Source organism: Cygnus atratus, chromosome 5 (assembly GCF_013377495.2).
Source record: "Cygnus atratus isolate AKBS03 ecotype Queensland, Australia chromosome 5, CAtr_DNAZoo_HiC_assembly, whole genome shotgun sequence".
In the NCBI taxonomy this organism is placed as follows: domain Eukaryota; kingdom Metazoa; phylum Chordata; class Aves; order Anseriformes; family Anatidae; genus Cygnus; species Cygnus atratus.
In genome coordinates, this window is record NC_066366.1 from 61566007 (window position 1) to 61581738 (window position 15732).

Below are 15732 nucleotides of genomic sequence, written 5' to 3' on the forward strand. Positions count from 1 at the left end.
ATGACAAAACAGACAGGATTGGACAATGGAAACAAAACCACCAAAAAAATGAATGCTACAAGTTCGTCACTACAGAATGCCATGCAGTAACGAATAAATGGTAGTTAATGGCATAGACACAGAAAGGAGGAAAGGTATCGCAAGGTATCAAGATAGATACCTGAACAGTCTTCTCCTTGCTTGCTACTTTAAGGATTTCAGCTTGTAGTAGTTCTTCCACTGACTTTATTTTTCCATCCTTCTCGTGGATCCTTAACAAGAGCAGAGGAACAACGTTAGTTGGCTGAACAAGTGCGCTACTTGAGCAAGAAACACTAGATTTGGTTCTGCTATCCACATCACACTGCCAGCCTCTGGAAACCATCGTGGGACTTCCCACTATTGCAGTTGCCATCTCTCACTGCAGTCCCAAAACCAGAAGCAACAAGCAGGAGAAACAAGCAAGAGGAATAAGACTGGAAATAGCGCAGAACATACTAGCTTATGTAACTAGTAGCTCATATACTAAATAGATACCTTAATTTGCATTTTTAGACAAAAATTTGATAATCTCTGGAATGACACACACACAGCTTCAGCCTTCACTCGATGTTCCAGCAATTTATTAACTTCAAATGCACACACACAAAGCATAAACAAGCTCAGTCCTTTTAGAGTACCTACTGCAGAAAAACAATTATCTGACAATTCAGAGCAATCCTTTGCCTAGTCTAAGTTAGACTTATGAATTTAATTGCTTAGCAGAGGAACAACTGGATTTTCAAAAGGTATTGATCTGACTTGACATGCTTCCAAAGTCGTGATGCTTCCTGCTGCATACACGCACACTTCACCCAGTTAAAAGTAAATTCTTTCAGGGAAGCAAAATACTCACAGTCACGGAATAAAACCAGACAGAAGTAACAATCAGAAAGTAAATTGGTGCAGTAACTTACACTTTCTGGAGTTCTTCCACCAGTGACTGGAAGGAAACCTGTTCGAAACAGATCTTTAACTTAGAAAAACTGAAGAGAACAAAACAATGCACAAGTGCTAAGGCATAAAGCAGCGAAGAGCCTGGGCTCTTTGGCACCACGTAAATTATGTAGCAGCCAAAAGATTTTATCTACCTTTTATCCTACAAAATTAGCTGTTGGTCTCCAGTATCTGGCAAGCCAATACTTTTGGGTCTGCGACAAGGTCCAGCAAAACAAAACAAAACGCCCACCCCATCTTTACCAGGAGAGGCTGAGGTTCACGACCAGCATTTGACCAGCTAACTTTTTCATACTGGCACTATACACCCCTCTACAGCGATTCTATTCATTTATAGATTTTTTTTTCTCTCTCAAATGATTTTCTAGAAGTGATCTCCTGAGTTGTCCAAGCACAGCTGGGCATCAAGGAAAAGCACTTCCTGATAGGCGTTGAGTGCATATCAAAAATGTAATACTGTGATAGAGTCACTGAACAGAGACAAAGAGAAGCCACGTCCACACAGCTACAGATGGACATTAGAAAGCCCAAATCTACATACTCAAGCTAACACAGCATGAGCTTCCTACCAGCCATGTTTGTTGCACTAGGCTTCTGGAAAGACAGACTACAGCCTTTCAGTACGTAGCACAAAATCAACCCAGAACCGCTGCTGAGCTGGAACTTTTGGATCCACCACACTTCTGACACTTATGCAAAGGAAGCGTTTGACAGAAATATCAGCTTCCAGGCCAACACTAGAAGAAAACAGGATGCTTTGCCAACAGGCTTCAAAGACATCTTCACCTTTTTCCCTTAACTTTTGCAACCACAGCAAGATCCTCTTAGATTTAAGTTTAGGTGTAATCAAAGTTTTAGATGAAAAGTACTACCTGCTCTGATAGCTGAATTTGCAGACTTTGAAGTTCGTTTCTCAAGGATGAATTTTCTGTTCGCAGTGCCTTTGAAAGCAGACACACAGATAATGAAAGACTCATTTATTGGGGAAAAAAGTGTTAAGCTTGACAGAAAAATAATTTATTTTGGAGCAAGTGAAAGACTATTTGAAAGCCTGAAAGAGACCCCCCTCTGCAGCAGTTGGATCCAAATTATTCAGTGGAATAATTATTCAATTATTCTTCAATCTAGAGGAACACTTCAACCTATAGCAAGTTGAGGGAAACACCTAGACAATGTGCTCGCATTTTTGGCTGTTTAGTAGCCTGACAGTTTGCTGGTGTGCAACTTCTCCCAGGGGCCTCAGCAATGCACCTGGAATTTAGGAACGCTAAGAGAACATTGTCTTGCTATGTCCAGACAGACAGGACACAGCATTCCAGCAAAACTCTGCTGAAAACAAACAGGGATTTTTGTACCGGCTCCCCAGCTTTCTCATCGCTAGCTTCCTTACTCTTCTGTTTGTAAAGAAACACCTTCAGCATCATCCCAAATTGCCACTTGTTTACAATTCATTTAGCCCTTCAGATTACCAATAAGTAAAAAGATGCAAGAGTCCCACAGTGCTAAGTTTTTATAAAAAATCCTTTTCTAAAGACAGATTTGTTACAGGTTACATCAAACGAACTGTTCTGGAGACACAGAGCAAATTTTATTCCAAAAGACATCAGGTAAAGACACTAGTAAAATCTACTCTAGACTAAGAAGAGAGAAACACTTACTGTATACCATCAGCCCTCATGCTTAGCCTCTGTTACCAAATATGTTTTAACCTTGTCTCCGGGATATGCCTCTCCTACTCACAGGGAATGATCTCAGACTGCACTATGAATGCTCAAACATGCAGATTAAGTGCTCTTGTGCAAAGTGTATTTCCCCATAAAAAGATAATATGAGGGATTTTACCTTCAGATCCTCTTCTTTATTAGCCACCTGTATGAGTCCTGCCTCGAGCAGCTCTTCAACTGTCTTGATTTTATCATCCTTCTCTCTCATGCTGAGAAATCAAAAGTGAGTATTAGGAAAATAGAGTTAACCTCTAAAGGCAGTTTAGCTTTCAACAGTAACCTTGCCGCCAACAGAACTGGATCCCTGTTTTATCCCCTGATTCAAAAGAAAAAAATAGTTTCTTACCTTCTCTCCATCTGCTCTAACAAGTCTTTGTTTGCCTATTAAACAAAAAAATACAATAGGGTGATCACTAATTGGACCAATTGGTTTGGAAATTTAACAACAAAAAGAACTACGAGTATCAACTTCCCCAGAAGTTTAGTTACTGAACTGCAATCCAGCAGGGAAAACAGATAGCGGGAGGATATCTTCATAGCATGTGGGTCTAATACCAAGGTTGGAAAAGATGACAGTCTTTTAGGAGGTACAGATCCAGCCCAAACAAGCACCCAGAAGATCTACCTCCTTTAAGCGTTTACCAAAGTCACAAGCTCCACTTGCGGCTCACCCAGCAGAGCATTCATGACTTCTCAGAGACCAACAGCGATGCATTGCAAGAGACCACACAAGAAATGTAAACCAGCTCCAAGGAAAAAAAAAAAAATCAGCTTTCAGACATGACACCAAGCCAGCCAGTCCCAGGGGAATAAGGGCTGCAAATCTGGTTATCTGCCAGAAGACAGGGAAGCACTCCAGACAGGTTACTGCTGACTGGCAGATACCAGCATGGGACTGAAAAGGAAACAAGTCCCCTGTCCTGCAAGTCTTACTACTGCGTTTCAGGAAGCTCATTCCAGTGGTATAAAGTCACGGGTGTTCAGAGCTCTCCCAAGCAACGCTCAAAAAGCAGACTGGGCAGAACAGCTCCGCATCTGCAGCATCCTGCACCAGCCCGTCAGACTGCTGGCAGCAGGTGTGCCACCACGGGGTTAAAAGATGGAAGACGAGTCAAAGGGTTGGAATACACCACAATGTGTGGGTTTTTTTTCCATTCCATGGGTCCATTCTTTGGTTACTCCTACTTTGAGAATTCATTCTGGGGTGGAAGAACAGAAACAGCATTAAGATCTTATTCTGGTCTCCCTACAGACCAAGAAGAACCCTTCCCTTCTTCCTAGAAGGGTTGGTTGCTTGTGGGGTTTTTGTATTCCATAGAACTGACATGAAAACTGGGAGAGGTTGCAGAAAGTTCTTGCTTATTTTAAGCTAGCGTTCTTCAGGGGAGAGAAAAGAAGTCCACATTTTGTTTGCTTACTCTTGATTAGATTTAGAAGACAGCCACAGCTGTCCGACTTGGACTTCCCATGCATGTCTAAAACGCAGTCTTTGCATATCAACCAGCTCACCCTACAGCCAGCTTAGCAAGAAAACACTTAAGAACTTGAAAAGAACAGAGAGGATATTTGATACAACCTCAGCATACACTGGCTGTACAGGCTCAGACAGGAGAGTCTGCAGCTTCTGAACTTCAGCTTGCAGAGTTTTGTTTTGATCCTTGAGAACCTGAAATTTAAACATATTATCAGTTCAGAACTGCATGCCCAAGCTACAGCATTTTCATAATGGCAATGAGGTAATTAAATAACACAGAAGTTGTTAAAGTGAGTTCTTTGGAAGCTACAGGACTGCAAAGAGTCCTTCCTCCATCTTCCTTGCCTTTCTGTATTAATACTTCCGTCCTTATGTTCCCATAAGAAATTCAGCTGTTACCATCTTTATTCCCTGGCAGAGGATCAGACAGTACCAAGCGTAAGAGACAAGAGAAACTGCATTTTCCTCCTAAAGCAGCATCTGCAGCATCTCCAGATTTGATAGCTGCTTTTAATGAAGCACTCATCCGGCAAATCCAATGGTCTAGGATCACCTCCCTAGTTCTCTTCAGCTACCTTAACATTTATGACGCACAGCAAAGAACTGGCAGGCCAGCAGCAGAGATTTGCACAGCTCCCACACTTCGGTCTGAGCGTGAGCTCAGGAAGAGGAGCTGCTGTACCACAGCCCTTGCCTCCCTGCAGCATCCCCTCCCAGAACAACAAATGAAGCAACCCGTCGCAGAGACAGACTGACAACTCAGATGTACAACTGCTGCTCCTGGGAAAAGGGGTTCCAGGAAAGAGCATGACTTTCTGCAGCAAGCTGTATGATGTCTGCCGGGTGAATTGCAACGCTCTATGGCACCAACTGATCACTGCAGAAGGTGCCAAAAGGAAAATCAGCCTCTAGTACACAAAACACTGGAGAGGTCGTGCCATTTAATATCACCGTATCAGTGCTCTCACCGGGAGCCTTCTTGTGAAGAATACGTTCAGCTTGCAGTAAAACCCTCTTCTCATGAGAGGAAACGCTCAGACCCAAAGCCTTACAAGGACAACGCATGCAGGAAGGGACAGCAAAGGTGAGGGTTAACAAATTGCTGTTTTGAGCTCGTTTTTTCCCCTCTTGTGTATGTGGAAAGAAAGGAACACTTGCTCGGGTAGAAGCATCCAGGGCAGGCTTATGTTTGGGATCAAAGACAGAAGAAGAGACTAGAAGTGCACAAAACATTCACACAGTACACTATAGGTTTCCAGAGTATCCTAACAACGACCATCTGCACTCAGGTCCCTGCTCACTTCCTAAGGACTGACGGAATTGCTGCCAGCTAATTTTTGGCCATTACAGAGCACCAAGCTCATTTCAGCACATAACCACCCACAACACCTCTCAGGTCTTTTTCCACTCTAGGAAAGTTCAGATTATTCCTCATCATATTCGTTTTCAGCACTTCACCTGCCATTTTAAAATACTGCATCACCTTGAAAGCCCCCTGCGACTCCTGGGAGCCAACAGCTCACACAAGGTAATCAACCATTATTAATAAACCCGCCACTTCTTCCCACTCCCCTTTCTAGATTGCTTACACACCCAGCAAACGCCTCCCTGAAGGTTCACTTTGTTTGCTTTATTGTGAAAACCAAAGTCCTATTTTGTTACCTATTCTTTTATCAGCTATTAACTGTGGAAACAGTCTTCTCTTACTCTGCGACAACTTAGAGAAACAACACGCCTTGCAAGGGACTAACATCAAAACATCTTCAAAAACACAGCTTTGATATCTGAACCGAGTTCACTACTTGCCTCCTAACAGCTTCAAACACCTCTAGGAGATCGATGAGGCACGACTGCTCCTAGAAAAGCCTCGCTGCCTTGGCCCCTATCCACCTCCTCTGTTTTATCACCAGCAAACCTCCCAACATGATAAGAGATTCAGACTGAGTGACCTTTTTCACCAAAAGCAGCAGAAAAACAGCACTGCCCAACATGGGTTTTAAAGGAGTTAAGACGACTGAGGCATCAACATTCACGGAAAGTAGGTCTAAAGCTAAAGTTCAGAAGAAAAAGCCTAAGGTGACAAGGAAGAGTTAAGTTGATCTTTGTGTACACCACTTAGAAACAAGTAGCAGCTCTGCTTTGCAGACCCCAGATGGCAGAACTAAAAGCTTTGGCAATTTAGCTGCTACCTTATGAGAAACAATTTGGAAACCGGCAGGAGGAAAATAAGCATTTTTACACCTACCTTGACAGAAAAAAATTACAAAAAAAAAGATCTGACAGCACGATAACCCAAGCAATAAGAGCTCCCACCAAGGACTTGGAAGTTGCATTAGGAGGTAGAATGCAGAAAAAATGCAATAGTTTTTATTGAACAGCCTCCTCTTCCACATTTCTAAGACCTCACTTTTCACAACTGCAGACACTACGTTTGACTTGAATTACATCTCTCACTCAGCTGCACAGTCTGTTGCTGCTACTCTGATATCCCACAGTGCTCCTGCCTTGTAAAAAGAATGCTGTAACACAGCTTAACACCTGAAAGTCAGCTCTGTTTCACAAATCAACATCATAAGAACTGCCCCACAACCTCAGAAGTCTGGAAAACTTGCTGTCAATAAGCACAAAGGCAGTTACTCTGTATCTTACCTTGAATTCTTCTTTTGTGTTTGCAGTCTGCGCAAGTTCTTCTCGAAGCTGCTCTTCAAGAGTTCTTATTTTGTCATCTTTGATGTGAATGCTGAGACACAGCAGAACAGTTAAATACATCTTACAAAAAGCATCGATTCAAAAGAATATAAAAAGCTGATAAAAACTGTTTTATGAAACGCCAGAGCTATTTATTTACCTTTTCTGCATCCTTTCTAGCTCATGTGCAGCAGCAGCCTAGATATAAAGAGGATTAACACAGACTTAGGATACATCACATGATTCAATCAACCTTTCATTCCACAATATTAAAAAGCTAGAACAAGTCATTTGGCCTCTCAGCACATGACTCACCAGCAAGAGTGAAAGGGGTAAGCTTGTCGTTATGCACTTTTACACCACCAATACATACCAGGCAAGCATGCAATTACGAAAGGGAAGAAGATCTGAAAAGGATTCATTTAACAGCCCAGATTTTCTCTAATTAAACACACAATTTCCACCTCCATAATGCACAGGCCACACAGCAGTAGCTGGGGAAAGGCATTTTGTTCTAAAAATGCTTGTTGTCAGGGAAGGTTTTCTGTATAGTCTTGGTTTTCGCTTTTTCAGATGGATGCTTATGAGCCCTTCATGCAATTGCCAGGTCTGAATATTCAACCACAGTCGCATTTGCTCCCATGCAACATCCTGCACTTTGCACACCTGCAAATCTAGGTAAACCTAACGAGCAAAATGCTTCCCTAACTTGGCTGTCCAAGCAAGAAACAGATGTAGTTGGTGAAGAAGGGAGGACAAGAAGCAGGCCTCTAACCAGGTACAAGAACTCCAAGAAATCACGTATTAACCCGATTCTGCAACCTCACGCCCTTAATGGGCTTAAGCACAGCTCGCTCAAAACCGCAGATCTGCCCTTGTATTTATGACAAAGTAGACAGTGGGAAGAGAATCAAATGAAGTCTTTAATGACTCAAACAGCTATTTTACCTGCTCATTTGTCAGAGCCTGTAACTTCTGTACTTCTGATTTCAAGGACAGGTTCATATTCTGCAATACCTGAAGGAAGGAAGAAGAAACACTTGCATTTTTCATACAGATGGTCTTTCAAGCATGTTCACTCTTCAGTGCAAAATATCCCTGGTCACTTTTGGCAGGAGTCTAGAGGTAATAACAAGGAAAAGCCTCAACCTTTGTTATGAATGACTTTCCAGCATCATGCATTGGTCTTGCCTGGAAGAGCAAAGATCAGCAGACTTGTAGCCAAAGGAGCTGGTTCTAGATCCAGACAGCAGCAGCCTTGCAGGCTTCATTTCATATGCACATCCAGCGAGCCCGTCCCTCTACCAGCTGGCATTTACACATTCTTTTATTATACCTTGAGCTCTTCCTCCTTGCTGGTTAAATTGGCATGTTCGTTGCCTAACGAGTCCTCCATCTGCTTTAGCTGTTTGTCCTTTTCTGCAATCCTGTACAAATGAGAAGTGATGACTTATCAGTACTAAAAGGCCTTGGATGGAAGCTCCGCATGAAGCATCAGGCTAAACACAAAGTACACGCTGGCCTTTCGGTACAGCTCCTACTCTCATTCCTGCTGACAATATACTTTCAGTCCAAAAGCTTTTCCATGCTTTTTAAATGCCTTTTGCTTGCCAAAAATTTATGGGATGTTCTCTAGCTCTGAAACACAGCTACCCCACCTCCCAAAGGGAGAAATCTCCTGGCACAGCAATACAGCCCGGATACAAACGTTCTCATGGTCACGCACATTCCTGCTCACTGCAGATCCCTGCACATAGCCAGCAGCAAACAAGAAGAGTCACTGCTTTCCATGCAGCAGGGACACACAATCCAGAAGCCAGACACAGAAGGGAAATCCGCAGGAAGCGTTTTCCCAGCTCCTAAGCGAATCTTGCAGCTAGAAAGTTAGAAGCACAGACAACAACATTTCCTTGGCCAGTCCCTCCCGTATGCACTGAGCGCGCACTGAGGAAAGGTGGTGTGTGTTAGAAGCCAGTGACACCTTCCAAATACCAGGGGAAATGAATGCTCACACTTTGTGGAGTTCTTCTGCCAGGACTGAAGCTGAGGTCTGCAGAAGGAAAAAAAAAAAAAACTGAGTAAAGCAAGTCAAAGAATCATCTTTTTCAGTGAGCCAGGAATAGCATTTTTTAAGATTTGCCTTGTTATTTTAAACTGGCACAGGCAGATTTCAGGATTTCCTGGCTAAGGAACATTGAAAGAATCTCAGCACATATTAACATCCCTTCCCTTTCTGCTTAAGGCAACATAAGAGAAAGATGAACCATCTTATTTGCCATTTTGCTCTTCAGCAGAATCAAAACAGCACTTGACTCCCAAGGACTAAACACTCTATGGGACACTGCTGTCAAACCACTCAAAGAACTAAAGAGCAAAAAATCCTGCACAGTGCATCAAGACTTGTGTTAGGAATAAAAACAGCGGCATAAGAACAGCAAGGGACACCTTTTCCTCTCTGGAAAGAGCCTAATTCCTATGTGGTCACACATGCGTGGGCTCAGTGGTCTGGACAACCCCTACACTGGGTCTGCGCTCCAGAACAGGGCAGGAGAGACCTGGCACACAGGTTATCAAGAGGCATCTAGGAACCTCTGCAGACTGCTTTATGCCCAGTTTGGTAGCAGCTACAGAAGAGCTTCCATGCTTATTTGTGCTTCAAACCTCTGCTTATCCCTACCCAGCCTCACCTTTCTCCAGAAACCCCAAATCTCACAGAGCTTGTCCCAATGGCACCCTACAGCACTGGGATTCCTGCACTGCCTCATCCAGCTCATGCCACAGAACAGAATCAGACACAGTCAAAACGGAACAAATAGTTCTAGTCCCAGAAGATCTCTCCTGAATGACCTAAACTATTTCATCAACCCTTGTTTCCACAGTGGTATCCAGTCTGTCCCCGTTTCCCCAAAGCAGGATTTTCACACGCACTGCCCATGGGAGAAAAATAGCCCCGCATTTTCACAGCCAGAAAGGCTGCCAGGGGAAAGGCTTGTTCTTCCTTCCAACAGCTTCCTAGGGTAACCCAGACAAAAGAAAAGTTGAATTTCCCTAGGGATTTATTTTCAAAATCCTTTAAAAAGGACTGGAATAAGGGGACTAGGTCATGAAGAAGCTGTAAATCCAGAGTGCCTCTTCCTTCACTACCGTCCTCACTCAAAAGGTTAAAACCAAGCTCTTCAAACGAAGCCCAATAACACATTTTCAGCCTGATGTTGAATTTATACAAACTACATCAAGCACATCAATAATTATAAAGAAGTTGGCACCCAAATGCATATGAACAGGGAGCTCATGGTTGTGTCCAGTTGTGCCCACAGGAGTTACAGTTTTTCTGAGCTGACTTCTGTGATTTAGCTCTACAGGGAACTCAGCTTCAGTGACTCAGAAGACAAGCTCTCTGAAGTTTCACACATATTTACAACAACATTTTCTTAAGGAAATCAGTAAAAATAAAATTTTAGAGGTTAAAATGGGAAATAAGAGGCTTTGTGCACTGTGTGGGGTTTTTTGTCCTTGTTTGTTTTCTGCCGCCACTGGAATCAGCACTGGACTGAACAAAGCTTTATCTAGCAACTACCCTAAGTCACTACTTCTTAACCTGATGCACGAGGGAAAGGCATGATCAGGTGGTTCACATGAGGAGTGCAAAAAGACCAAAGTACCACATGAGACAGAATACATATACATGCAAAGCTACAGAAAAAAAAAAACACATTTAAAATGGTATTCCACCCATGGTTATAAATGAAAGCCACGGCAGGAGGAGACAGGTGGATTTTTTTTTCCACCCCAGAAAGACAGCAGAAGCTTAAGTTTTAAGCCAGGTTAAGAAATACTACAAAAAGAGGATGCTAACAAGTCTTCACTTTCATTATTACACATCTCGCATCCAACTACAAAGAAAAAAAAATCTGCCTTTTTACAGAAAGTTCACAATTCAGGACTACAAAAGAAAGGGAAAAGGCCAAGAACAAGCTGTACCTGGGCTGCCATTTGTGAATGAAGCTTCTGAAGCTGAGCATTCAAAGCATCGTTTTGCTCTATCAGTTCCTTGTAAGAAAGCACAGGGGAAAAAAAAGCAGGTTGAGATCTGTAGCTAGTCAATTTTGCTAGTATTAGCTCCTAGTTGTGATTATGTTAGTAAGAACAGTTTAACATTTAGATGCCACATTTCTTGGAGATGCTATTTTTCTCCCCACTAAGATCAAGTGGTTTGCAGGGAAGAGTAGCAGCCTGCTCTGTGTCAAAAGGATTCCCTGCCACCACACACCCACTTGTTTCCCTAAAGCCAGCAAAGGCTACATCTCAGGTCCAAGATGGGTCCAAGACGGCCCCAGACCTTCTCACAGCACTCCATGCAAGTTTTCATTTCATGAGCTGCTAGATGATAGACTGGCACACAGTCCTCATTCTTTATTCAGTGGGAAAGCTTTGTGAAAACCTGAAATGCTGCTTCGACAGACACAAAGGGGGAAAAAAAAAATAGATTTGTGAGCAATACCTGCACCCGCATTTGCATAGAGTCCTCCTTAGTAGCTCTCTTTTGCTCATTCTCCATCAGCTGCAACATCCTCTGCTCCAGCTGCTGCTTTGACACCATTGTATCCGTAAGTTTACTGTGCAAGCTCTGGATTTCATTGTCTTTGGCCACAAGCTTATTCTGCACATCTGCAGCAGAAACATCAGGATTTGAATTCAGAAGTAAGTATTTGAACTCTAGGGGAAATAACTTTTACTGCAAACAGGGAAGCTGAGTAGAAACCTCGTTCCAGCAAGCCAAAGTTCTGCTCATCAACATTTAACTAACTTGTATCACAGCATACTACTACCCTAAGGTGCTGAAGCAGTACTGGCTTCACGTGAGCTTTATTCAGGCCATTTACTCAACAATGCCTTTAAAAAAAGCACACAAATGGGAACAGCCAGATCACTGCAGTTAGCATTATTTGGGAATTTTGTTTGATACATGCCTTGTTGTGCTGCTTCGTGTTCTGCTGTTCTTTTCCTGAGATAAGCCTGGATTTCTTCCCATCTTCTTTCTGCTTCCTGCTGCTGGACCTTTACATTGAAGACAGGGTTGATGAAAAGAAGTCTAACCTTTAATTTATTTTTGAAATATTCAGAGTTCATCTCTTCAGTGCTATTCCCAAAACATATGGCAAGGAAGAAGAGTTGTTCCTTGTTTCCTTTAGAGCACATCAGAGAGACAGAGTGCCCTGTAATCCTCCTCCTAGGACAGTTTATCCTATTAATTTGAAAGGCAAATTGTGAACAGAATTTCATCACGGGCTCTTAACAGGATGACTTCTGTAATATGAAAGTGTAGCATTTTTGCCCTGCAAGTTCAGAATTAACACTAGAAGCCAGACTAGCCATGTATCACACAAATCCACATCTTTTAATTAAAAGATGTCTCAGCCTTAGATACCAATTCTTCACCTGCAAGGGCAGGTGATGCAAATAGAACTTCTGGTGGCCAAGATTTAATTGCAGATACAAAAAGAAGTAATGAGCTCTGAATCAGCATTCTCACCTGAAAACACCATATTTCTCTTCTGAAAAAAAAAAGCATGAATACAAAGAGACCTTTTCTTCCAAAGAAAATGAAAAAGATACATGAAAACATTGGCAGACTGGTTTTTGAAGTCTTTAGAAATACATTTCTTTAAAAATTTAGAAGTTCATTGAAGCCAAAGCCCTTAGTTTCAAAAAAAAATCTAATCCTGCTCAAATTGCACACCCACAGAAAAAGTTCAATGCCACCAATTACGCTTTGACAAATATATTTACCTGGGAGGGTAAGTTTCACTTCATAGTTTGTAACCAAGGAAAATACATAGTACCGAACAGAAGTGTTAAGTAAGCCCATCGGATGGCTCAGCAATTATCTATTTTCAGGTATTTGCACATATAAAGAAAAATGAGAGATTTAGTGACCAGGAAAACTGCTAAAGTGATTCCCATATGCCTCGCATCTGGCTCGTCTCAGGACGTGGCTCAGATAAACCCTCAAGCACAACTCAGCAAGGCAGAGAAAATCAAAGTCACCTTTAGCTGAGCGACTGCCTGCTCTGCATTCTTCTTCTGGAGCTCTTCTTGCTGCAACTTGCTGCTCTTCTCTCCCAGCTCATTCACCAGCCTGGCATAATCCTGGCGTAGCTTGTTCAGTTCAGCCGACTGCCTAAAAATAAACATTTTTACAGCTTTTTTCACCCCCCCCTCCTCTCTCCAAGAAGCATAGGCAATCACAGCTACTCAAATACCAGCACTAGGTACATATTTGCAGCCAGAGGGCTGTACTGGGTTTTAATCACACTGCTTCACCCTAGAAGAAGGACGAGGGTCGGAAACACTGGCTATCAGCACACACAGCAGCTACAACCCACTGAGTCAGAAATGAAGGTCAGCAATAAGCCACAAGCAAATGTTTTAAAGGAACTGATGCAAGCTGATAGGCATAATTTGGATAGCTTTATATAAGGAGGTTCAGATGAAGGAAAGGTCTCACACTGAAATTCACGTTCTGTTCCTCTTCCAATGAAGGATTATTGATCTATAACTTACTTGAGACTATTCCTTCTGGACTGCTAGTTGCATGCAACTCTTCGGATTACATGCCGCCTTGTAGACTCGACTCATTATCAGCTTGTGAAGGTATATGATGCACTCTCCCACTTAGGGAGAGACGATGCTTTTGTATAGCCCAAGATAAGAGTTTTGAAAGGCCCCCCTTTGTATATAAGCAAATAAAATGCATTTTATTTATATTTTTGCCCAAACCAAGAATTTTTCAGGGTAATTTAGTGATCATGACACTTCATTTCTACAAAAAGGGTACCTCTAAAGCCAGGTACCCTCTCCTAGCACTTGCTACATTGCGAGACACAGGCAGAGAGCAGAACGTGCCTCCACCAAGTTATGTTCAACAGTTCAGGTGTTAACAAAGGTCCAGACAGAAGCAGCATCTCGGTATGAACAACACGGCCAGAAAATGAAGTTACAGTGCTATTTCCAAGTCCTGACAGTGTTTTGACACTCTAGTCCCCAAGCGTTACAAATCAATTATCTGAGAGCCTGTGAAGTGTGGTTTTTGCTTTCTATAGGCAGGAGTCCACCAGCAGCAGTTCACCTCTGGCTACACCCCTTACTGGGCACTCAGCTTTATCACAACACATTGGTTCTTCCTGAGCTGACAGAGGACAAGCTCACAGAGATGAAACCTTGAGATGCATTTCTGTTTCTCCAAACACCAGTGGATAAATGCAGCTGTCACCCAGTCGTATCATTAACTGCAGGGCGTTGACATTTTTTTCTTATTACATGACTGCTTTATAAGTTCAGAGCTGCTGTCCTCCCAGGATCCCAGCTCCAGCTCCTCCCCTAAAGCCACAGGGAAAAGGATAGACACCCTACCAAACAGGCAGAACACTTGTGCTGTCCCTCCTGTTGGACCTCAGCACCCGCTCTGCCTTCAAATTGATAGGAGACACTGATTAGTTTTGAAAGTCCTGGCTCGATGCAAATACAAGCAGGTACCTCCCCAGTCCAAAACAGCTGTGTTTCCTAGTTTAACCACAAATTCAGAGACAGCCAAGAAAATGGAAACAGAAGGAGCAGCAGCCAGAACTCTACAGGGAAAACTTAAAAACACACAGAGCTCCAAGTAGCTGCTAACATACTTGCTCTCCATTTGATTGGTAGAAGTACTGACAGCATCTCTCAGGATACCATTTTCCTGCTTCAGGTGGCTTATTTCTGCCTCCATCTGCTCACGGAGTTGCTGGAACTGAAGGGAAGAAAGATCAGTTCACTGAAGGAGAAAAAACATTAACTTATCACAGCAGATACAACTACACAGTAGTTTAAGTAAATAACATCAAGTGGTTTTTTGGGAGAGGGACAGTTTTACCTCCCTCCACACACACCCACTCCTCAATTAAACTATGCAAATCAGCTCCTCTTGTTGAATAAAAGCAGCTTCCTTTTATTTCAGTGTATCATGACAACATTTGTTTTAAATGGCACACAAATATTACTTAGGATACTGATTACTCGACTGCGTAACTTTAGATATTATCATTAACTAGATATCAGCTTCCCTTTTCCTGAGGGAAATAAAATAAAGCCACTGTGAATTAACATTAGAAGTCAACATCTTTAAATAAATCAGAAAAGTTTTAAATAACTAAAAATACACAGGTTATAGCACGTAAACTGCAAAAGGCTAGTCTTCATCAAATACCCTGAAGTCGAGGCTATGAAATAGATCTTTAGGCAATATGCTTCAAATGCATTTCCAGCACAGTTTGAGGCAGAGAGAAGCCCCGATGACCTAAAGCTGCTTCAGAATAGTTCAAACACTCTCAAAACACACAGTACAAAGGAAAAAAGAATGGACTTTGCATATCCAGATGACAGCACAGCTGGTCCTAAAATCCAACAGCCTGCTCTGAAAATCCTCAAGCGCACACAGCATGTAATACTTTGCTCTTCTACCAGTTCCAGTTTGCAGATACAGCTGACATCATTTCCAAGACCTAGTTTCTTCATGACTGACTCATCAATGAGGATCTCGTACACAAAGAAGTCCAAACAAATGTTTGCATAACAACCACAGCAGGAGACAGCAGGCCCTTGCAGGGCAGCCACATCCAGTTCAGCACCAACACATGTGAAAAGCTGTCCCTTGGGCATCTACAGGCTTGGGAGGTTTTTTTAGTGTTTGCTTTGTGGGTTTAAAAAAAAAGCCACACATATACAGATGATCCCAACAGAAGCCGGGGCACACGCCCTGCATAACTGAAAGCTCTGACAATTAAGGTTCAGCTTCTCTGCAACGCTATAAAGCAGCAGCAGGGGGAGCAGAACCAG

At 42.6% G+C, this 15732-nt stretch overlaps 1 protein-coding gene across 17 annotated transcripts in view; it reads right to left on the bottom strand.

Moving 5' to 3' along the window:
* The window catches only part of KTN1 (kinectin 1), a 74520-nt gene that overhangs the window by 25318 nt on the left and 33470 nt on the right, over positions 1–15732 (bottom strand). For all 17 annotated transcript variants that reach the window (XM_035551125.2, XM_050710754.1, XM_050710753.1 and 14 more), the window contains 16 exons: positions 14541–14647; positions 12910–13042; positions 11832–11919; positions 11363–11529; positions 10843–10911; positions 8874–8911; positions 8198–8288; positions 7810–7878; positions 7022–7059; positions 6823–6913; positions 4276–4365; positions 3046–3080; positions 2818–2908; positions 1848–1916; positions 936–973; positions 161–251 (listed from right to left, as the gene is read on the bottom strand). In XM_035551125.2, the coding sequence (XP_035407018.1) occupies positions 161–251; positions 936–973; positions 1848–1916; positions 2818–2908; positions 3046–3080; positions 4276–4365; positions 6823–6913; positions 7022–7059; positions 7810–7878; positions 8198–8288; positions 8874–8911; positions 10843–10911; positions 11363–11529; positions 11832–11919; positions 12910–13042; positions 14541–14647 (1305 nt within the window). The remainder of the gene's footprint in view (positions 1–160; positions 252–935; positions 974–1847; positions 1917–2817; positions 2909–3045; positions 3081–4275; positions 4366–6822; positions 6914–7021; positions 7060–7809; positions 7879–8197; positions 8289–8873; positions 8912–10842; positions 10912–11362; positions 11530–11831; positions 11920–12909; positions 13043–14540; positions 14648–15732) is intronic.